The 24,467-nt window shown below is 43.4% G+C and overlaps 2 protein-coding genes across 3 annotated transcripts in view; one reads left to right on the forward strand and one right to left on the reverse strand.

The window, feature by feature from the left end:
* The window catches only part of KCNK10 (potassium two pore domain channel subfamily K member 10), a 130,447-nt gene extending 127,687 nt beyond the window's left edge, over positions 1–2,760 (reverse strand). Inside the window, exon 1 of one of the 2 annotated variants that reach the window (XM_077910273.1) lies at positions 2,291–2,760. In XM_077910273.1, coding sequence (XP_077766399.1) covers positions 2,291–2,342 — 52 coding nt within the window. In that variant the 5' untranslated portion in view covers positions 2,343–2,760. The remainder of the gene's footprint in view (positions 1–2,290) is intronic. The other variant, XM_077910274.1, reaches the window with a different exon arrangement.
* A 2,484-nt stretch (positions 2,761–5,244) lies between these two features.
* LOC144319950 (uncharacterized) lies at positions 5,245–21,616 on the forward strand. Its single transcript, XM_077908421.1, has 3 exons — positions 5,245–5,344; positions 5,830–6,333; positions 20,628–21,616. Exons 1-3 carry the CDS (start codon positions 5,245–5,247, stop codon positions 20,651–20,653), a joined length of 630 nt encoding a protein of 209 aa, XP_077764547.1. The 3' UTR covers positions 20,654–21,616.
* Positions 21,617–24,467: the final 2,851 nt, after the last annotated feature.

Genomic DNA, 24,467 nt, shown 5'->3' on the forward strand with positions numbered 1-24,467 from the left:
ATGAAATAATGTGCCTAAAACACCTGGCATGCAATGATTTCTCATTAAATGTTGGTCCTTCCACGGGAATCTTTTCATTTTTAGCACCATCAGTTATGACTGGAGACACTACTTGTGTACTTCTCCACTGTGTCAGGCTGTAAAATGTTGGATTCATCTGTGTTTATCCCTGTGATATAAATATACACAATGATGATCATACAGAAATGTATTCTCAAAGCCAAGGCATGCCTCACAGCCCTCCCTCCCGACCAGAGTCCCTCGAAGATCCCAATGTGAATCCCCACAGCCACCGCCCTGGTCTACATACGTCACCATGGTGTCTGGTCCCTCACATCCACAAGAGCTACAACAGCACTTGTTTTGAAACTGAGTTCAGGTCAGGTCACTCCTCAGCTTGAAACCTTTCGGTGGCTTAAGCTAAAGGCAACACTCCTACCCCCACCTGCACAACCCTGCCCTACCTGCAACAACAGGAGGCTTTGGGGGTCTGACCCTCTGGATCCACCAGCCACACCTGCTCCCTTACTCCCATTCTAGCCATGGAAACTGCCTTTCAGGTCCTCAAACACACATGTTCCTTCTGTCTCGGGGCCTTTGCACTTGCTGTTCCCTTTTCTGCATCAGTTCACCTCCTCAGTAGCTGCATCATCGCTATATATCCTCCAGGTCTTGATACAAGTGTCTGACTACCTTCCCTGACGACCCACCTTCACTGATCCTTGTCAATCTCTTCTATCACTTTCTTAAAACCCTGATGCTTTCTTTTGGGAAATGTACATAAACATGTAATTATGCACTCTTCCGTGCATTGACTGATTTAGGTCTGTTTCCCTCACTATAAACTCCAAGAAGTGGACCCCGCGCCTGAAAAAATAAATAAATAAATAAATAAATAAATAAATAAATAAATAAATAAATAAATAAAAAATAAATAAATAATAAACAAAACTCCAAGAAGGCTTTGTCTATACTGTTCTGACTCTGTCTCCAGGGATAGCATTTGCTAAGTAGTAGGTATTCAATAAATATGTTTTTATAAGGATCAAATAAAAAATAAAATAAAGTAAAATAAGATAAAATACTAAGGCACACTTTCCAGAGATGAACAGACAAAACTGGATTGGGTTTGGGCTGTAGTAAAGTGTAACAACACGCATCTTCACTCATGCTATGTAATAGCCAGTTTATAAGACATTTACTCAACAAATAAGTGGGTTTCATCTTTTCTGGTCTGGAGAAAAGGATAAATGCACTCGTAAAAACACACACACACACACACACACACATTAAGCATACATCAAACAAATTTCAACCCAATACCACACAGAGGTATTGCCTAGACCGACCCAGCTTATGAGGAGCTGAGAGCAAGGATAAAGCGCATTCTTGTCAAAACTGGACACTTGGTTTCAACTTGTTCAGCTCCTGTACCAGTCACTCAGGAGGGACCGTAACATCTGTATGCTAATTACGGAGACGGTGGTGGAGCTCGGCTCCAACAAATCCGCCTCAGCCGCTCTGTCTCTTGCGCCAAGGGGACACTGTCCAACATTGATAAGAGCTTGCGAACCACAGCACGGCTCAGGCGGACACACTGCGCGCCCCCTCCCCAGCCCCTGCCAACCCCACCCTTCTCGCAAGCCCCTCCCTCCCCCCCACTTCTACTCCGATCTGAGCCAAACTAGCTGCCTGCTTTGGTAATAAGACTGAGGGAAGACTCCCAAGGCCCCGTGGGCTCCATTATCCCACATGCCCTCCAAGAAGGGCCCCCTCCAGGGACCGTGGCTGCAGATCCGAGCTCTCCACTTGCTGCCAGGAAACCTTCCCCACTGAGGACACCCTGGGCAGGCGGCGCAGCTCCAGGTCCAGGGGGAGGCACCCCACCCATCTGCCAGAGAGACAAAGATCACCAGAAACAAAGGACACACACACGCACACACACACACACACACACATACACACACGCACACACTCGCACGCATGAAGTCAAAAGCAAATACCGACACTTGGTGTGATTTCAAGCCAAACAGCCGGCTTGGTGTATCTTTAAATAGGTTTTGAAACAATCCAGGAGGGACAATGATTATGTGGTAATGACAGGCACTATCTGGGTTAGGAACCCACGCTGCCTCCGCCCTCCTCCCACCCGCGCTGCGGTTCCCGGGCGCATTTTCCAGCCTCAGGACACACGCTGCCGGGAGCCAGAGTGCTTCCTTCCACTCACGGAGGCGCGCGCACGCAGGGGATGGAGGCAGGGCGAGGGCCGCCAAAAGTAGGAAATACCAACCTTTAGGATCCCAGTTCACCTGTTTTCTTGGAGTCTCGATTGGAAATTTCATTGCTCCGTTGCCCAGAAGGGGAGGAAATAGAAAGAATCAAAAGAATAATAAAGTCCTCGAGCTTTACACGCCTCGGTCCAGCAGTCCAACAAAACAATTTCCAAGGATGGGGGAGCCTTGGACCGGCTCGCGGAGGCACCCCAGAGGAGGATGAGTGGGGAGGACTGGCTAAGGAGGGACTGGAAACGGCTCAGGGGTCGGCGCCGGCGGGGGGTGGTCAGCTGCGGGCCCCCTCCCCGGGTGCAAGGAAAAGTAAGACTGGCGAGGGGCGGATGCAGAGCGAAGCTCGGGAGGATCGAAGCGCCAAGCTGCTCCCCGAACGCGGCGGCGGCGGGGGGGCCGAGCAGCCGGAGGGCCGGCGCGAGGGAGAACCCACTGCGGTGTCACCCCAGCCCCCGAAGGCGTGTGCGCACACACTCCCGCACACACACTGCCCGGGCGCGCGCTCCGGCGGGCACGTCAGCCGCGCTCGGCCGCGCACAGCGCACACGCCCCACCCCGGCCGCGGCTCCTCGGCCCCGGGCGACGCCCCCCACTCCCCACCCCCCGAAAGCCATTGGACGTCGGGGTGGCGCGGCACCCGGGGAGCGCGCGGCCGGGGCGACCCTCCCCGCGGCGCGCCGCAGACGCGGGGCCACGGCGGGAGAGCGCGCGGGGCGCGGGGGCGCGGGGCCCGGAGGCGCGCGGGGCGCGGGGCGCGGGGCGGCGGACTGGCCCGCGGGGCGGCGGAGGGCGGGGCGCGGCGGCCGGAAGCCGGGGCGGGGAGCCGGGCGCCGGGAGCCGGGAGCCGGGCGCCGGGAGCCGGGCGCCGCGCTACTTACTGGCTCGGCCGGCCGGCGGGCGTGGAGGCGCGCGTGGAGGCGGCCGCGGCGCGCTCGGTGGAGTTGCAGCCGGAGACACGCTTGGCTGCCTGGAAGGCGCTGCGGGAGGCGGAGGAAGGGCCGCCGCGGCCCCGCCGCAGACCCCGGCCTCGGAGCTGCCCGCCGGTCGCCGCGCCCACCCTGGGCGCACACGCGCACCCCCTTCTTCCCTCACTTCATATTCCCACTCCAGCCCGCGCCCCGAACCCGCGTCCCCAGCGCACCCGGAGGAGGCCGGTGCCAGCCATGAGCCTTTTGTTCTGGGCCCGCTCGGCGTCGGCTGAGCTCTCCCCGCCCCGGGAAGCTGGCTCCCCAGGCGCAGCCCGGTCCCTTCCCCGGCTACCCGCCGCGCGGTGGGGGAGGCCGCTGCGGAGAGACGCCGCGGCCCCAGAGGGAAGAGGAGTTGCCAAGCCCCAGCGGCCCCGGGAGCCCGGCAGCCCGGGGGCCCAGCAGGCGCCAGTGCGAAGGGACCCCGCACCTGTTCCCGGGGAGACGCTGAACCTGGCGCATTTCCCCTACCCCCACTGAGGCCTCGACCTCCAGAAGAGCCAGGGGGTGCTGAGATGCCCTTGAATGGGCCCCTCGAAGTACTGATATGCATGATGCTTACAAATTACTCGGGCTCCTAGCAACGGAGACTTGCACATAGTAGATGTTCAAGAAATACTTGCTAAAGGAAGGCATAAGCTGCATGAGGCAGTGTTGGACAGAAAGTAGTTTAAATTACTGTCCAGTCACTGTCCACTCGACGGATTTCTTGAACCCCTTCTAAGTGCCATTGCTGTGCCAGGTGCTGCTGATAGGGCAAAGAACCACACAGATATAGACCTTGCTTTCATGAGTCTTCTGTCTAGCGCCCAGGAGGTCCGGCTAGATTTGTCATTGCCTTACTTAGGAAGGAGGAAGTGACTACCTGGCTCATCACCAAGCCTGCCCTCTGTGGTCCTAACGCCCTACACTGGCAGTTGTTCTCTGGATGCATGCCACTCTAGGGCACCTTGAGTCTTCTGGGAGCCCTGTTACAGCAGCATCTTTCTCATCATCCTCCCCCCATTGTCACATCCAGGTTTCTGAGTCCCAGGGCAAGACCCACAGAGGTCCACTGTCATCTGTGGAAAGGGTTGGTAAGTGCTTTGTCACTGACCCTACAGACTGATGGGACTAGAACCCTGAGTTCTCTGCAGACCCCATTCAGGCACACCTGGTACCAATCTGCTGGCACTACTTGGACTCCTCGGCCCTTTGGGGAGACACAGGTTCCCAAGGCACTTGACCGCCACCCTCCCTGGGACTCCATTTCCACACTTTGTTTCCCTCTACTAAAAGGCTGAGAGGATGGATGACACATGGAAATGAGACAAACAAGGAATTTCTGCTTCTCCAGCCATGTCCCCAGAGACACTAATATGTGTGCAAATTCTGCCCCAAAACCCAAAGGGAGCTGCTCCTAAAGCTCCTGAGATAGGCTTCAAAGCTTCACTCTGCCCTCTCCTCAACACTCTGCCCCCACTCACAGGCAGGAGGGTTCCAGCCCAGTCACTGCAATGCAATGTTTTTACCTGCATCTGAGTCAGAGAGAAGTGCTCCCTGAGAAAGATAGCCTCTCTCCCGAAGCCTCCGGGATAGGAGAGCAAGACTGACATGTATCAAATGGCCCCTCACAGCCTCATCCTTCTCTCCATTTATCTTCCCTGTGTCATGCTGAAGAGGCTGTAAGTGGTCTCATTTTACAGATGGAAAGATCAAGGCTCAGACAGGTAAAGGAACACACCCAAGGTCACAACACAGAATGTCAAACCCAAGGGAGCTCATCTGGTCCCTGAACCCATTAACCTGCCCCTGAAGCTGTCAGATGGGTTCTTTGGGGTCATAAAGATGTATATACTATATTAGCCTGGATGCCAGCCCTTCCTGTTTTGCAAAATAAATTGGACTACCCTGGTGCCCTGAGGCCTCCACCAGGGAATTAGTTCACTATCAAAGGCAAATTCCCATGGCACGAAATGTAGCCTTAGGGTGCATCATTCAGTCAATCAACAAACATGTATCAAGCAGGTCTTGTGAGACAAGATAGGAAGTTTTCCTCAGAAGTTATATTGGGCCCTATTGAGAACCTTTCCCCAGAAAAGCATCAGCAGGATGGTTATTTGGGGGCTTAGGGAGGCTGAGGAGGGACCTACCAGGGTGAGGAAGGGGGATCAGGGGTCCGGAGCACCTGATATAGGTAGTTTAGGACTTGCCCTAGTCATAGGCCCTTAGGATCTCTCTGCTAAATCACTCGCCCCATCCCCCACCCTCACCCCCTGGGGCTCTCTCTTTCCCCCACTTCCTTACTCCCTGCCCAGCCTCGGGACAGCACAAGTGGGGTTGGAAGCCACCAAAAATTAAGTAAGTAAGTAATCCCAGCCCCCCGTCCCCTAATGTGCCTGAAATCAAGTCCAACTCCTAAACTGCGTATGTGGAATGCACTGCGGGGTTTGGGGGTGCGGGGGGGGGAGAGGTGTCAAGGGACAGCCACCCCCGCACCCCAACCACCCCAAGAAAAACAACGTAGCACATTAGCCCTTTGTGTGACCGCCGTCATGCCTCCCCTTCGCTATTACGCACTCGAGTCCACTTACCCCAAGGAGGAGGAACGAAGCGGACCGCGTCGAGACACAACATCCAAGCCCGAAGCCGCGCCGAGCGGTTCCCGGAGCGTCTGTGCCGCGGCAACTTCCATGGCTATCGCCGCGGGCGGGTCAGTCCGGGGAGAGGGGGCGCCCCGGGCTCCTGCGGCAGGAAAACGAAGCGTCGTGGCGCGGAGTCCGCCCGCACCGGCCGAGCCCCGCCAGCAGCCCCGGGCGCGCTCGGGGGCACAGGGCGCAGGGCCTCGGCGGGCCAGCGTGCGGCGGGGGCCCGGGTCTCTGCGATCGCCCGGTGGCCCCGCGCGGGAGCGCTCGGGGAAGCCGGCGAGCCCCAGGCTCCTCCCGGGAGGAAGTTTGCGGCGAGTTGGCGGCTCCCCAGCGCCCTCCCCGCGCCGCAGTCCGGGATGAGCGCGAGAGGCGAGGGGGGCCCCGGGCGCGGGGAGCCGGTCTCTCCAGGGGCGCGCGGGGCGGGGGCTGGCACCGAACCACTGAGCCCGCGGAGAGGTGAGCGCGGAGTCGGGCGGGAGGCCGGGGAGGTCCTGGACGGAGGGTAGCGGGGAGTGATGAAGCAGCTTGGGGAGCCCTGCTTAGAGCTGGTTGGGCAAACAGAAGCGGGAGGACGGAGCAGGGGGAGCCTCAACTCTGAATTCGCGGATACCAGAATGAATTCATTAACCTGCTTTGAACGTTTCCCTTTGCTCTCATCATTTCTCCCTAAAGCCAGAAGAAATCCCCACCTTCTGAGATGTTCTCCAATTACCCCTCCCCCCCCCCCCCCCCCCGCGCGCAGGACACCTCCGGGTCTTTTTCTTCCAAAGACCTGCAAAGAGGTTTCCGTGTCCTTTTGTGCAGATATCACACACTCACACACACACACACACACACACACACACCCCTTACGCGCCCACTCTGTGGTAGGACCGACAAGCTTATGCATTCAAGTTAACTTAAAATTTCTCCTCCCCAGAAATGTTTTCCCCAGTGAAGTTCCCACTTTGTTCTCCGCATTTAATCACTCCTCCATTTGGCTTCATGTCCCAACCAGCATCTGCAAAACACACCCTTAAGTATATGTTGCTCTAATCTCGGGTTCTGCTTTGGGCTTGGAAAAGCTGGAGACACATCAGTAGCTAAAGGGCAGAGGGTGTTCTATGTCTTACTGCTCAATAGCAAACTCCGTGAACTGAACCCTGAAGATTTATTTTGGTGACTCAAACCTCTGCGGATGAATGAAGACCACGTATTATGAACTCCAAAGAAGTTGTACTTAAAGCGTCATCAGGCTGATGAGGGTGCTTCCTAATGAGGAGCTGCATTCCTCTTCCCTTGTAAGTTTCTCTGTTACATTTTAGTCCTTAAGAAAATATTATTTATGCTTCCGTAAGGCACCGTGCCCAACATTTTACCAAATATATACAAAGCTGTAATCTTGCTTCTTATGAAACACATTTTAAGGTGATTCCCTCACTCTCAGTTACCACCAGAACATAATCCCAGGTAACTCTTTTTTTTAAGAGATGGAGCTGAATTATTTTTGTTTTTCCCCTTGAACTTTTTTACTTTTAAAATTTTCAATCACACAGAAAAGTTAGTGCTGTTTGGTAATAACCAAAATGCGGTCAGAGATTGCATTTGTTTGTTATTTCTATCTAGTGCATTTTATTCTAGTGTATTCTATTGATTCCTGACCACAGCAGATCATTAAAAGAACTCAATACCTTCTATAAATTCAGCATCAATGACAATATCCATGGAACAGAAGGCAGTTGTATCCCTGCTCACTCAAGTTTCTCCCCAGACTTAGTCCTAGCCTTAGTCAAAGAACATTTCTTTGTTTCTTGTCCCCCAAAAGGCCATGTTTCAGGGATAAATGAGTGTTTTTACATATGTACACCGATTGGAGAAGCACATAAATTATTTTACTAAATTTTAGGAGAAGAATTCAGTAAGGTACACACCATTATGAATGAGCTCAGATTTTCATGTCATTCTAGGAAGGTTTTAACGTGAACCAAACTTTTAAGGCACGTAGAAGTCATGCCTGTTTTCAATAACCTACTTATTTATGGGTGAGTCTTTTTCCCAAAGTCTTTCAGCTTGAAAAGAGTTGAAAATCTCTTTGCAAGGGGGATCTACTGTCTCAGCATATTGACAGATGCTTCTCTCAAGCAACCAATGAAAGGCTTGGGACAATCTGGCCAATAGAAAAGGTTTTGCTCAGTATGGGGTGGGACATAGTCTCCGCATCCAATGGGAATGTTTGAAATAGATTCATTTCATTTTTGCTTCCGTCAAGCAAATATTTGTTTGGTCGAAAATGGTTAGAACAAATGTAGTGTCAGAACTTTCCTACCATTAAATCATCTAGATGTTTGCTGAATCATAGAACGAGATTTGGAAGAAGTCAGCTCAAGATACTTCCTGGTTCAATTTTCCACCTCTGAATAGGATTCCAATTTATATGACCATTCAGGAATACTAAATACAAGAGACTCTCAACTCTAGGAAACAAACTGAGAGTTGCTGGAGGGGAGGTGGGGAGGAGTTGTTGGGTGATGGGCATTAAGGAGGGCACTTGATGTAATGGGCACCGGGTACTGCTATATGCAAATGAGAAACCACTAAATTCTACCCCTGGAACTAATAAAACAATATATGTTAACTAAAATGAATTTAAAGATTTTTTTTTAAAGAAAAGATACTAAATACAAAAAAAGAATACTAAATAGATCTAGTGAAAGAGATTGCAAACTCTGTATTGATGGGCTTTTTCAAAATTTAAGATACTTAGCTTAGGCCAGAGTTTTTCTCACTTCTGGTCTAAATCTTTTCCTTCCTTAAATTATTCAATACCGGGACGCCTGGGTGGCTCAGCCGTTGAGCGTCTGCCTTTGGCTCAGGGTATGATCCTGGAATCCCAGGATCGAGTCCCCCGTTGGGCTTCCTGTGTGGAGTCTGCTTCTCCCTCTATGTCTCTGCCTCCCTCTGTCTGTGTCTCTTGTGAATAAATAAATAAAATTTTTAAAAAAATATTCAATATTTATATGAAGATGAAGAACAACAATACCCTTACCTATTAGAGATTAAATTGTCCAACACCTTCTTCATATCAGGTAACTTTTTGTACCCCTTTACCAATATATACACGAATTTGGCCAACTCATACTTTTCTTAAAAGCATCTCTTTTTTAATTTTAAAGATTTTATTTTTAAGTAATCTGTACACCCAACGTGGAGCTCAAACTCACAACCCCAAGATCAAGAGTCACATGCTCTACCAGCCAGCCAGGTGCCCTCACTTCAAAGCACCTTTTTTACTACAAATTTCCAAAAGATAAGGTCAAAATCTCTCCAAACCTTACTGATCTTCTCCATCTATAAAATAAAGATAAGCAAGAAGTACAAAATATTTGACCAACTTATGCATATTTTAGCCAGTCATCCTCCTGAGTAGAAAGTGCAACCAAGCAGGAGAATTGTGCCAACCTTTACTCAGTTTCTTCCATCTACAAAATGGGGTACTAAATATCTGGCTAGTTGTAACTCCAGAGTTGCTTAAGCAGACAATAGATGTGAAAGTGCTTTGTAAACTGTGCAGGCATTTGCAGATTTAAGGGATCATTCTTATTACTTAAGCCATCAGATTTTTCTTACTCTGCCAGCACATAGCAAGCATGTTTTAAGAATACGTCACGTATTCCTCATAGCAATCGTAGCAGATGGGCACACTTATCATCATGATTTCATTTAAAACAATGCCTGACATAATCTAGGCACCTAAATATTTGTTAAGGGGGAAATTGGAGCTTGGAAAGGCCAATGGTTTGTCTAAGTAAACATGGCTAGTTAGGAATGAAAGTAGAAATCAAACCAGGAGGGGCACCTGGGTGGCTTAGTTGGTTAAGGGACTGCCTTCAGCTCAGGTCATGAATTCTAGGGTCCTGGAATTGAGCCCAATGTCAAGCTCCCTGCTCAGTGGGGAGTCTGCTTGCTTCTCCTTCTCCCTTTCCCTCTGCTCATGCTCTCTCACCCTCTCACACTTGCTCAGTCTCTCTCTTTTTCAAATGAATAAATAAAATCCTAAAAAAAAAAAAGAGGAAAGAAAGAAGAAAGAAAGAGAAAGAAAGAAAGAAAGAAAGAAAGAAAGAAAGAAAGAAAGAAAGAAAGAAAGAAAGAAATCAAGAAATCAAGAAATCACACCAGGCCCTCACTCATCTCTAGATCAAATTACCATTTCTTACCCAGAGCAAATTACATAAAATTATCTTGATCTCTGGAGTAGTCAGTTTCACTGGAAATTGCAGCCTAAACCATCTGTATCCTTTTCCCATTGCATTGGCATCTCCCCACCTTCTGAAATTCCTTATATTCTTCCCCCCTGTCAAAGTGAATATTAATCTTAGACCATCAGGCATCATCAAACAAATAAAAGAAGTACTGGGGAAGAGGTGAGCAGGAAAGGCAGTGGGAAAGCCTTTATAATTGTTCCTAAAGTCACACCAAACCAAATGTGCAGTCATCTTACAGTAGTCAGATAAGCAGTCTTGTTGGAATTACTTTGACTTTTCCAGGTCTTACTCACTTCTGCACAACCACATTATGTTGCTAGGTCTGCTCTACTCTTTCAGTGGTCGATTAATAATGCTGATTATAGAAAGAGGACCTCCGTCCAGTTTATGTAATACTTCTATATTTAGAGTCTGATATTGCATTTTTAAAATAGTCATATAATGTTACTGATACATATTGAAATATGGATCTATTCTGACCTGAAAAATAATTACTGATATGAACCATTCTTTCCATCAGGAATCAAAGTTAAGCTGACAACTGTAATTTCTAGGAGTATTATTGTATCTTTTATGGAAGATAATGCTTTTTCATTTCTTTCCAAATATGGGGAATTATTTTTTCACGAAGAGTCTCTAAAGAGCCATATCCTTGGATTCCAAAAGTTGTGACCATAACCTTCAGTTAGAAAGAATCCAACATTTTTAGAAAGCCATCATCAATTATTACCCCATCATTCATTGCACCGTACTAAAACCCTGGCTCATCAGAACTCACCGAATTAAATCTGCCCTCAGCAACATCTTAGAAGGGTCAAATCCTGTATTTGCTAGGATATAAACAAGGTCACTGCAAGTCTAAATGGCCACTGCTATCCTATATGATAATATAAGCAAAGTTCCTGCCAGTCAATATGGCAATTAGAGAATGGCACTCCCTCCAGTGGAAAAAGCACCATGGCACGGCTTGATTTGTAGACACTGCCTTTGTTCAAACCAGAAGATACCCCCTGGGGCTGGAGGGTGGGGTGAAGGAGGACATACTGATACAAGAAAACATAGGAGTGTGTCCAAAACTTGGCTTGGCCTTTAGTCCCTGTTCATTCCTTCAGCTTGATGCAATGCAGAAACTTCATAACTGCATGCTCTGGCCCCTTATATAAAATATATAGATGGGATACATTGAGCAGGAGGAGTACATGGTGGGTTCCAATTATTCAAGGTCAATTTTTGTAAAACAAATATTTAGTACTTTATACCATACATTAATTCAACTTAATTTTTTAATTTATTTATTTATTTATTTATTTATTTATTTATTTATTTATTCATGAGAGAGTAAGAGTGAGCACAAGCAAGGGGAGGGGCAGAGTGTGGAACCCGACTTGGAGCTCAATCTCACAACCCTGAGATCATGATCTGAACTGAAATCAAGAGTTGGATGCTTAACCAACTGAGCCACCCAGGGGCCCCCAAATTAATTTTAAAGCAGTCTATCATTATTATTTATTATCTTATTATTATGTTTGTCATTTCTGGACGTGTTCAGTTTCTCTTGTTTTCATTATTTTTCTCAGTAATAGAAGATCAAACTATCATAGCTCTGCAACATTCTAGCTGTGTTCTTTTATGAAATCCATAACATTTAGCTTAACTTAATTTTGTAGTGATATATCCATTGCTTTTGAGTCATGAATGATGGAAACAATAAATTTAATTCTAAAATATTAATATTAAATATTACTGAATTCTAAAGTATCACCTTCTAACTCTGACCAGCTAGGAAACTTATTATATTAGAAAAGCTACTGAGAGGATGTGAAATTCACAGAGATGGTTTACTTTCTTCTACTTAATCCTTAGGAGATAGCGTCACCTACTATATTCTGTCTTTGATGCTGAGACTTTTATTTGTAATGCAGGCACATTGGATATAGAGTATTTTTTCTGGCAAATAGAATTTTAAAAGCTAACATCAGAGACCTCATTTATTAAATTTTATATTCAAAAGAGGTAACTGGAGGTTAGTGTATTTATCCATTTTTCTGCCCTTTCTTCATGCATAGCTACAGATCCTTACACTGTTTATATTGGTAGTGATCTCCAGTCCATCAAACAGAGATGTAGTTACTTTAGAAATTCTGAGCTTACTCCAGTGAGAAAGCTGAATCATAGAGTATAATCATTAGTAGCAGCAACTTCAGAGATCATGTAGTGAGAGCTTTCCAAACTTTCCTGGTGCTTCCATGGTCCAAGTGCTTCTGGAAGTCCTGTTTCAATGGATCTAAGATGGTTGTCTGGGGATTTACTTCTTTAACAAGGGACCCAGATGATTCTTTCATGCAAAGTGGAAACCTCCTAGCACTGGAGCCCTTTGTTTTTACAGATTCAGCAGTGAAGTCCTGAGAGGTAAGATGATTTTCCCAAGGGCAAACAGCTGGTCCATGACAGAGTCAGGACAGGAACACAGATATCCTGACAGGCCTCAAGTCTTCAGAAAATGGAATGTGTTTGAGAGACATTTTCAACCATGGAAGAGGTTGTAGCTTGTGGGGGGGAAAACCAAAGATACATAATCAGAAATTTCAATTGTCTGAAACTCCTTACTTCAGATGCATTCTAGCTAATTGAGCACTGATGACTCTCTTGTCCTTTATTTCCTGAACACATTCCTCCAGCCTTTGCTCTGATTGGACCCATATGCCTGCATATGGTTTATGGGGCTCTCCTCAGTAACTTTGGATCTATCATCACATCTGTCTTCTTCATTGCCCTCCTTAAAACTTTTATCAAACCAGACATGTCTCCCCCAATTCACACAAAGTTCCTTTCCATACCATTAACTCTATCATCCTTCCGTTTTATTACCTATTTCTGCATCTAACATTAGTGCATGCTCATTCATATGAATGTTACACTTTTGACAGCTGTCAGAGTGGAAAAACCACCATGATAGAGATTGGAACTCCTAATTCCTACTCCCAGCTCTGTCATTTATAAGCTGTGTGACCTTGAGCAAGTCACTTAGCCTTTCTGAGCTGTTGTTCAATGAAAGAGTTAAAGTCTCAGATTCTGAGTCCTGTCTTTCTGAGTCTGCCCTATCTCTTTAAGGAAGAAAGGAACTATCTTTTCTCATTTATTTTTCCCTTTGTACTGGGCCTATTTTTATAAAGCCACATAGAGTGCTCACTCATTCAATAAATGCTGACACTTCCTTCCTTGGTCTAGTTTGACTTTCCTCCTCCCATCACAGATGGTGTATGAGCTACATATCTGATCACAGCTGACCTTTGTATTTGGTAAGAACTGGATTTTTTAAAAATAGTACAAACTGTATGTCTTTCCAGTGCCACCATTCCTTTTCATGAAATGGCACATCCTGTTCCTTGACTCTCCATATTTTCCATTAAAACAAAACGTTGTTTCCTCCTTTCCCTTTTATCTTACAGGTTCTTTTTAATTTTAAGTATAAGTATAACACTCCTGATTTTTTAGTTTTTTCCATACTATTTATTCATATTCCTGAGGACCTGGTCTACTCACCTCTTTCTTTAAAACCTCCATTCATAATTAGGTCTCTATTCAGCTGTGGCTTGGGTCATGTTTGTTTATGTTTGAAGATACTTGGTTTCACAATCAGAACCATAAGCCCATTTATTTGTTTTGGTGATTTTTTTAGGTAGCTCTTAAAACATTTGGCACTCTATCACATGTAAAATTTCTCTATTCAGTCAAGTGATCCACACCCAAATTTACTAACCTTAGAAAAACATACTTGAAAGAGGACAAAAAGAAGTATGAGGTAATAGAAAGTCACTCAGAGTTCAAAATAATACACAAGATTGTAGAATAAAAATATGTGAGACTTCAGGACCTTGGACAGTTAAACATAGTCCTGCTGCAATCTCTGGCATCACTGAATCCGCAAGCGTGCGGTACATTGGAAAATCCACAGCACCGTATCAGACACCGTACCTTGAAATACTATGAATGGTTTTTCATAACTCATATCTTACAAGAAGAAAATAAAGACTTCCCTAATGAAAACAATAAAACTCAGACTATACACTCAAATAGACAAGCATGAACAGTTTCAAAGCATTGATGGAATGCTAACACAGGGCAGGGTGGTAGGATCTCTACAAAGCAGTGCGGAGTGGCTTACATGACTCTTCCTTAGATAGTTTGCTGTTTCGTTTTTTTAATGTAAGCGAACACTTTTAATTACACAATTATGAAGAACTAGAGGTGAGCAATATCAGAAACGAAAAAGTTCAACCTCACTACCATTCAAGAAATGCAAATTGAAAAAATAGGGTGCTGTGTTTCATCTTTCAGATTGGCAGAGATTACAAAAATTTCCAAGGATGTAGGGAAATAAGCACGTTCATGCACTGCTGATGTGAATGCAAATTGGTACAAGTCTTTGTTTAAGGTGATGCAGAAATATGGATCAAAAGCCTAAATAATGATAAAGCTATATATATATAACATGAAAATAGATTTCCAATTCATTGTTAAATAGAAAAAGCAGGTTATCAATTGATACAGTAATTTACTTATGATAATTAAACATAGATTCCGAAAGGATATAGCCCAAAATGTCATCTTCTTAGAAACATAGATGAGGGAGGGGAGGAGATCATTTACATTTTGTTTACATGTTTTCTAATGTATCTGTATTCAACATAAATTACTGTGTCTGTTATAAAACAACAATTTGGGACACCTTGGTAGCACAGTCAGCTGAGCGTCTCTTAGTTTCGGCTCAGGTCGTGCTCCAAGTGTGGTAAGATGGAGCCCCACATGGGCTCTGTGCTCAGCACAGAGTCTGCTTGGGATTCTCTCTCTCCTCTTCTCCTCCACTCATGCTCTCTACCTCTCTCTCTCTAAAATAATAAATAAATAAATCTTTTTTTTTAAAAAGTGAATTTATGAAACAACAATTTACCCCATTATCAACAGAATTCCAGTGGTAAAAATTACCTAGTTTAGGAATTACATTTGGTGGATTGACTTGGCGTGTTTAAGGGAGGTCAGGGGGGTGAACAGTCATTAGCAAGAAAGTGAATGTCCCCAAATAATTGTAAACAAAGAGTTGGGGTCTGAATTACTCCAAGCTTTGAAGCTATGGTACAGAGTTTGGATTTTATTCTGGAAGCAATAGACCACCATTTCATGTACTGAGCAAGGAAGAAGCAATGATTAAATCTGTGAAGTTTTTGTTTTCTTTTGTTTTAATTACTCCAGCTTTTTCTTTTTTCTTTTTTTTTTTTTTTTTTTACTCCAGCTTTTTCACGGAGAATGGAATGAAGTGAGATAAGATTGAAAGCCAGCAAGATCAGTAAGAAGACCACAGTAAAGGCTATCCTCTTAGGGATCCATTTCTATAGTAAGAAGACCACTGTAGAATATGGCAGATGAGAGTATAGAAATCAATGAAAAAATAAAATAGTTTCTATTTAAGGTAGAAATGAAGAAATCAGGGATACTTCACATCTTTGGAATTAGAGATAACTTTGACAGTATTTTTTAAAGTAATACCTATACCTAACGTGTGGCTCAAACTTACAACCCCGAGATCAAGAGTCACATGCTCTATATTGAGTGAGCCAGCCAGGTGCCATCTGACAACTATTCTTTAATATCAAATTAAGAAAGACTAAACAACTCCTTTTGGGTATCAGTTCTCAAATCTTCTTATGGAAGTCTATCATTGTTGGGGGTTGAATGGTGACCTCCAAAAAGATATATCCACGTCCTAATCTTAGTAATTTGTGAATATTACCTTATTTAGGAAAAGGGTGTTTGCGGATATAATTAAATACCATAGGATTTCACTCTTATGTGGAATTTAAGAAACCAAACAAATGAACAAAGGGGGACAGAGAGAGAGAGAGAATGGGAGAGGCAAAACAAGAAACATACTGTTAACTATAGAGAACAAACTGATGGTTACTGCAGGGAGGTAGGTGGGGGAAATGAGTTTAATAGGTGATGAGGATTGAGGAGGGCACTTCTTGTGATGAACACCAGGTGTTATACGGAACTGTTGAATCATTATATTGCACACATGAAACTAATATTACTCTGTACATTCACTAACTGGAATTTAAATTAAAACTTTAATAATTAATTAATTAAGGATCAACCAAGACTATCTGAATGGGCCCTAAATCTAATGATAAATATCCTTATAAGAGTGAGACAGAGGGAGGGGATCCCTGGGTGGCGCAGCGGTTTGGCGCCTGCCTTTGGCCCAGGGCGCGATCCTGGAGACCCGGGATCGAATCCCACGTCGGGCTCCTGGTGCATGGAGCCTGCTTCTGTCTCTGCCTCTGTCTCTCTGTGATTATCATGAATAAATTTTAAAAATTTTTTAAAAAAGAGTGAGATAGAGGGAGATTACAAGAAGAAGAGAAGATAATGTGACCCTGGAAGCAGGAACTGGAGTGATGCACCTACAAGTCAAGCAATGCTAGCACCACTAGAAGCTGGAAGAGGCAAAAATTGGGATTCTCCCCTAGAGCCCATGGAGGGAGCACAACCTTGCTGGATTTTAGACTTCTAAACTCCAGCAGTGTGAGAGCATACTTTTCTATTATTTTAATCCACCCAGCTGTGTCAATGTGTTGTGGCAGCCACATGGAACTTATAAAAATATAGATCCAAAAACCTGTAAACCAGTATGAATGATAAGTATACGATTTAATCAGTGTTCATTACTCTTTCCTATTAAAAAAAAAAAGTTTAATTCAGGGAAATCCTCAACCACACATGAAAGCAGAGAGAATAATATAATGAACCTTCATGTTTCCCAAACTCAGTTTCAATAACCATCAACACATAATCAATTGGTTTCATTTCTAGTTTCTTTTTTTTTTTTTCATTTCTAGTTTCGCCCATCACCCTGGCACTCGATTATTTCAAGGCAGATCCTAATCACCATATTTTCCATCAAAAATACTTGAAAAGTATTTAACATAAGAAAATGCCATTTTTCATCTTAACAACATATCCTTGATAATATCAGATATCTAGTCAGTATTCAAATTTCCCCTGATTTTCTCATATGCAACTTCTTTCTTCAGTTGGCTGTTTGAAACAGGATCCAAACAAAATGTGCATTCTATATTTGGTTCCTACCTATCTTAATTCTCATCACCTATGAGTTCCCTCTCCTTTTCTTTTTCCTTCTAGTTTGTTCATTGAAGAAACCAGCTCAGGTCATTTGCATGGTAGAACTTCCAGGATTTTAATCCATCCCTGAGTGTCTTCAATATGCTCGTATTTCCCATGTTTCCTGTAAGCTAGAAATTAGATCTCGAGCAGATTCAGCTTCAATAGTTTGGGTGAGAATACTTCCTAGGTGGGGTTTGGGATGGCACTGCATGGCACTAATGCCTGGATGTCTTCTTGTGCAACACAAAGATCAGCCAATGGTTTCAGGAGTTATTGACCTGATCTACCCATTATGAACTTCCCTGTTAGCTTGACCCCCAACTGTTTTATGTTAATTAATGATCATTGCCCAGAATCTCCATTTGAGGTTGCAAAATTATGATATCTTAATTCTACCACTCTTTTTGCATTTATTAGCTGGAACTATTATTTGGGGGGGTTAAAGATTTTATTTATGTATTTGAGAGAGAGAGCACACATGAGAGAAAGCATGAACAGGGGAAAGGGGCATAGGGAGAGGGAGAAGCAGACTCCTCAATGAGCAAGAAGCCAGACATAGGGCTCAATCTCAGGACCCTGGGATCATGACCTGAGCCGAAGGCAGACGCTCAACTGACTGAGCCATCCAGACGCCCCTAGCTGGAACTATTGTAAAAAGAACTTTCCCTCATAAACTATTTGACCACCTTGATGTAGAGACTGTACAGGAGAGACAGGATAGATGCTCAACTCTTTCTCTGTATGTACCAATTTTCACAATAAGATGTTGATTCCCTAGCACTCTCCAAGGATGACCAATAGGGTTTATTTTGCCTTGTGTCATTAGGAAATAATAAATTTTCCTCTAGTTGTTTTCTTATTTGGGGGGTTCTGATCAGAAGATAAAGGTACTATTTCCTTGTCTGTGTCTCCTGGGAGTCAATGTCTATAAGTGAATCCCAGACCCATTCACTTTTATGCCTATATATGCATCACTGATTTCAGCTCCTCTAATAATAGAGGAGGACACAGAGGGCCAGAGTAGCTTGGCAATTTGCTAACATAACAGCTAATTAGTAGCAGGATCCAAATGAGATTCCAAATCCATGCTTTTTCCATTGTAAGGTAACTAAGATAGCTATTTAGATTGCTAAATACTGTGCTGCCAGATGCAGAGTAGCCACAATTATCACAATAATAAATACATTCATGTGCCAGATAAGGAAGTCAAATTTACACATCTTGTGGTTATGTGCAAGTCTTCTTATTGTAGTTTGATCAAGAAGGTCAGTAAATGGCAATGTACACACACACACACACACACACACACACACAAAGAGAGATTCAAGCCAATTGTTCAAAGGACTTGAGCTTGATTAGGAGAAAAATGCTCTTCTATTTTGACATTGGAAAGAATCATATTTTGCTTAAATTCTGAGACAGAATATAAAAAAGCAACACCAGAAAGACAGTTCCCACAGTGTGTTCTACCCCACTTTGTCTTTACTTAACTTTATTTTAATTTAAAAAATACTTTTTTTCAAATTGAATTAAATAAAAAAATAAAAATAAAAAATATTCACAGATCTTTACGACGTGGATTCAGATAAAACATAGTTCAAATTCTGTTTCCCTCCTTCCTAAAATGTAAGTGATAACAGTCAAGTATAATGTAATACTCTCAGGGCTGTAAGAAAAGGGTTAGCTCTTTGGGGCACCTGGGTGGTTCAGTTGGTTAAGCGTCTGCCTTTGACTCAGGTCATGATACCAGGGTCCTAGGATGGAGCTCTGCACTGAGCCCTCCACCCACTCAGCGAGGAGTCTGCTTCTCCCTCTCCCTCTGCCTGTTGCTCTGCCTACGTGTGCGCACACACTCTGTCAAATAAATAAATAAAATATTTTTAAAAACTGTATTTGAAATCAGCATGTATCCTTGAAGAAACCCTTTATATTTACATTATTTATTATATTTAGTATATATGATGTGTATGGCAATAGACGATAGAATTAGAAAATTCCTGGAGAAGACTAAAAATCAGTGTTTTCTTATCTATTGTATCAACAGCTAAATAAAAGTGGAATTGATGTCTTCTTTGTGGCTCCATACAAAGAGCAATGTGTACAAAATACAATGACATATTTTGATCCAGCAATGTCACAGGAAAGAGAGCTAGAACGACCTCTCTTCATTCTCTTCCCTATAAGTGAAGTATCCAAGAAGGGAAGAATACACAAGTACCTTCACATTTCCAGATCAGTTTATTTCATTTATAGAAAACTCTGATTTTAAAAAACAATATTAGGGGATCCCTGGGTGGCTCAGCGGTTTGGCGCCTGCCTTCGGCCCAGGGGGTGATCCTGGAGACCCGGGATCGAGTCCCACGTCAGGCTCCCTGCATGGAGCCTGCTTCTCCCTCTGCCTATGTCTCTGTCTCTGTCTATCATGAATAAAATAAAAATCTTTTTTAAAAAATAAAATAATAAAAAACCATATTAACATAAGTACTCACTTCTCTCCACTAACTCCACCCCAGCAATCTTCAATCCTTTAGCAGTTATGTTTCTCTAACAGCCTCTCTGCATCTCTCTCTCTCCTGTCTCTTTCTTCTGCCCAGTGTCTTCCCTTGTTTGGTTCAGAATTCTTGGAAGAAGACTGGGCATCTGTGCCCCAGGATTAGTGAGGGAAATCCTGTTGGTTCCCCAATCTTGGAGTTTAAAAAGATGGGTTCTAGGCATCATCCCATATGTAGTGATCCAGGTCTCCAGGGATAGAGTACCAAAATGTGTATTTGCATCAAGCTTCTCCCAGAATTCTGATAGAACAGGACTAAGGACAGGTGTCTGGGAACCAGTCTCATGAAGCAGAGTGATTTTTCATCACCATAGACAGGACACACATTTGTCTTTTCCCATCTCCCTCTACCCAATATACCCTAACCAAACATTACCACTATAATAAACTTTTAATTCTATACGCAAACCCTATAAGAATATTAAAATCCCAGTACCTAAATTTTAAAACTATCATTTGAAACAGTGTTTTCCTTTCAGAGAGAAGGCTTTGCTTAAGACTATATCATCACCTTACTTTGTATAGTACACGCAAGGTTGAAAACCCCATCTGGGCAAGATATTTGCATCAGCAAAGGCTCTTTCAATCTCAAGTGTAAAAAAAAAAAAAAATCCAACCCATCTTAAGCAGACAAGGAATTTACTGGTTCAAAAAAAAAAAAAAAAAGGAATTTACTGGTTCATCTTACTGAGAAGTCCAGATATTACTGACTTCACTCATGGCTTGATCCGGGGACTCAAAATAGTATTTCAATTCCATTTCTCTTTATCTCTTAGCTCTCCTTCTTCTGGTCTGGCTCTGATCTCAACAGAATATTTTCTCAAGGTTGCAAGATGGTCACAGCAGTTCTACTTCACATCCTCCTGAAGTCAAGGCCAGCAGGGAAGAGGCTTCCTTTCCCTCCATAGTCCCAGAACTGATCTCATTACATGTCATTGGATCTAATGAGTCACATAGCCATCCTTGAACCACGGACTATGCTCTGAGGAATGTGGTACTCATTTGGTCAAGTCTGAGTCACTGCTCTCTGCTGAAGCCATTGGTAGAATCAACACATATGTACCAACTGTGATCAGGATAGCCCTCCAAAAAAGATACTGGGTGCTGTCACCAAAAGGATACTGGACAGCTAAAAATGGCAAATGTCCTTCCAAGTATATCATGATTTCAAGCCTATTTTGACTAATATAGGAAAAACTAGTAGGTTGCAAAACTTAAACCCAAACCAGAATTTTTCATCTTTTTATGAACTTCATCATAGATACGTCCCCAAATGAGACATCATGATCTATTCTAACAAATTCAAAGCAAATTAGACAAGGTTGTCTTTCTTATCTTCATATTCAATTTTAAGCAATGAATCAAACAATATGAAAAAGCTGAAAATAAAAAATAGATCATGAATGTAAAATGTCATTAAATAATGATGATGCATTTTGTGGTAGCTGATTGCATTCAGCACTTTCATTCTGGAATAAGGTTATTTTTCTACCTAAGTGTCATTAGAAGCTTTTCAGAACTGAATATACAGTGATCTAAGATGCGTATAGATGCATATTCTGCATAAGCAATACCTGAAAACATGATGAAACGCCTGGGTGGTTCAGTGGTTGAGCATCTGCCTTCAGCTCAGGTTGTAATCCCAGGGTCCTGGGATTGAGTCCCACATCGGGCTCCCCACAAGGAGCCTGCTTCTCCCTCTGCCTATGTCTCTGCCTCTCTCCCAGTGTCTCTCATGAATAAATAAATAAATCTTAAAAGAATACCTGAAAACATGAAAAACATACCTAGCATAAACCGAAACACTTAAAAGCACGTTGTATGTAAGAAAATTAAGAAATCATCCAATATATATAAAGAACACTCACAAATCAATAAGAAAAAGATAAACAACCAGCAGAAAATTGGGCAAAGATCCTGAACGGACATGCCTCACAAAGGAGCTATCCAAATAACCAATACACGTATGAAAAGGTGCTCAACTTTCTTTGTCATCAAGAAAATGCAAATTAAAAGCATAATGTAATAGCACCACACACCCACTAGAAAAATAACAAATGTTGGAAAGTATATACAGCAACCAGGATCCTCACCCACCACTGTTGAGAGTATAACTTGATACAACCTTTTTGAAAAGTGTCAGAACCTATTCACGTGGACATGTGCTTCTTCTATACCAGTAATTTCACTCCTAAAAGTATACCCAAAAGACATGACCAAGGATGTTCATTAGAAGCACAATTCATAGCAGTCAAATACCAAAAACTCCCAAAAGGCCCATCAGCAGTGGGATGGATCAATAAATTGTGTTACAGTGGCACAATTTGAATCTGTGTAGCAGAATGAACAGACAGCACAGATGAGTCCTCACAAACATAAAATTAAATATAAGAAACCAGCCACAAGGGATCCCTGGGTGGCTCAATGGTTTGGCGCCTGCCTTCGGCCCGGGGCGTGATCCTCGAGTCCCGGGATAGAATCCCACATCGGGCTCCCTGCATGGAGCCTGCTTCTCTCTCTGCCTGTGTCTCTGCCTCTCTCTTTCTCTGTGTGTGTGTGTGTGTGTGTGTGTGTGTGTGTCTCATGAATAAATAAATAAAATCTTTAAAAAAAAAAAAAAAGAAAGAAAAGAAACCAGCCACAAAAAAGTGCATACTGCAGCATTCCATTGATATAAAAATTAAGAACAAACTAAACTAACCTGTGCAATTAGAAGACAAGACACCAGGTAACCTTGAGAGGACAGTGCCCAGAAGACTTGGGGGTTTTAAATACTCTGTTTCTTGATATGGCTGCAACCTACATGAATGTGTTAAGTTTCTGAAAATTCAGCTAGCTGACACTTACCTACATTTCTCTGAATATATATTCCACTTTAAAGGTTAAAAATAGAAAAGGAAGAAATCAGTTAAGTCTCTAGCCTGTCATTCCCAGCCTATCCTTTCTTTCCACTACCAATTCCCTTGCTGTTCTGTAAAGTTGCCTTTGTGTTAAAATAGTGCTCTGTTTTAACGTGTGGTGGGTGGTTGATGTGATGTCTCTATAAATAGTTTGTAGAGAAACTATTTATAACCACGATAATGGTTTGGGAAGTACAATATAAATGTTAGTTTTAAGCATCTGGGGATGTACACAATATTTTGTTCTCATAAAAATCACATTATTAAGTTATAGTACTTTTACTGGGTTTTATTTTACCTTTGCAGCAGAGCACCCATAACCCCTCATGATTTCTAGCTGCAGATGACACCACACTTCATTCCTACTCAGATCACAGCTATTAGAGACATGAAATCAAGGCAAGAGTCAGAGAAAGCCTTCATTGTTGATCCTGTTGAATCTTGTTTGAGATAATGAAAGTCTGAGATTTGCTGCCCTCTTCATTCTATTCCTACTTCTCATCAGTGGCCCCATATCTAGTACACATAGAATAATGATCAGAAAAAAAAAAGAATAATGATCAGGTTTTCAACAAAATCTTCATTTCTCCAGGCGCCTAGAGCTTCCAACTCTTGACTTCTGTTTGGATCATGAACTCAGGGTCATGAGATTGAGCCCCTCCCCCTTCTTCTGCCACTGGACTCCACATTTAGTGTGGAATCTGCTTGAAATTCTCTCTCTGTCTCCCCCTCTGCCATTCCCCCAGCTCATGCTCTCTATCTCTCTAAAATAAATACATATTTTTTTAAATATTATTTGGGGATGCCTGGGTGGCTCAGTGTTGAGCATATGCCTTCGGCTCAGGTCGTGATCCCGGGGTCCAGGGATTGAGTCCCATATCAGGTTCCCCACAGGGAGCCCGCTTCTCCCTCTGCCTGTGTCTCTACCTCCCTCTCTGTGTCACTCATGAATAAATAAATAAACTCTTTTTAAAAAATTCATTTCCCCAGCTTTCTCCACATGAGCCCAAAAGTCATTGATCCAACCAGAGTTCTTCTCACTGTTGCAACTTCCTCTGTAAATAAAAGCAGAAGCATTCTGCATAAATACAGGTAGAGGCTGGATTAACATTGACAATAAACAAATGATCCTTATAAGCAACATTCTATATTACTCAGGATAATGGAGTTCGTGGGCTATCTAGTGCCATAAAAAATTTCAAAAAGAATATAAACTATTTTTAATTATGAAACAATGAGTTAAGTGATAAACATTTGTAAATGGACAAAATAGCAAGAGATGCATTGAGCAGTAAATCACTTTACTGTGAGGTCTCATAACAAATAGGCAGTGGAAGAGGACTCACATCAGTATCCACTGAGGTCAAATAACAGGAAAATCAAGGTAACAGATTTTTTTTTTCTTAAGCTCTATGCCCAAAGTGGGGTTTGGACTTCTGAGCCACTTGGACTGAGCCAACCAGGTGCCCCAAGGCAACAGTTTTTCTAACACATAATGTTGAAAATAATAAAAGTGAAGAGAGAATCCTGAAGCAGGCTTCCTGCTGAGCACAGAGGCTGACACAGAGCTCCATCTCAGGACCCTGAGATCATGACCTGAGCTGAAATCAAGAGCTGGCCACCCAACAAACTAAGCCACGCAGGTGCCCCTGGGTTTTATTTGAAGAATGCATTCAACTATTTAAAAATAGGAAATAAACTGTTAAAGTAGACAAT

This window comes from Canis aureus, chromosome 9 (genome assembly GCF_053574225.1).
Source record: "Canis aureus isolate CA01 chromosome 9, VMU_Caureus_v.1.0, whole genome shotgun sequence".
Taxonomy (NCBI): domain Eukaryota; kingdom Metazoa; phylum Chordata; class Mammalia; order Carnivora; family Canidae; genus Canis; species Canis aureus.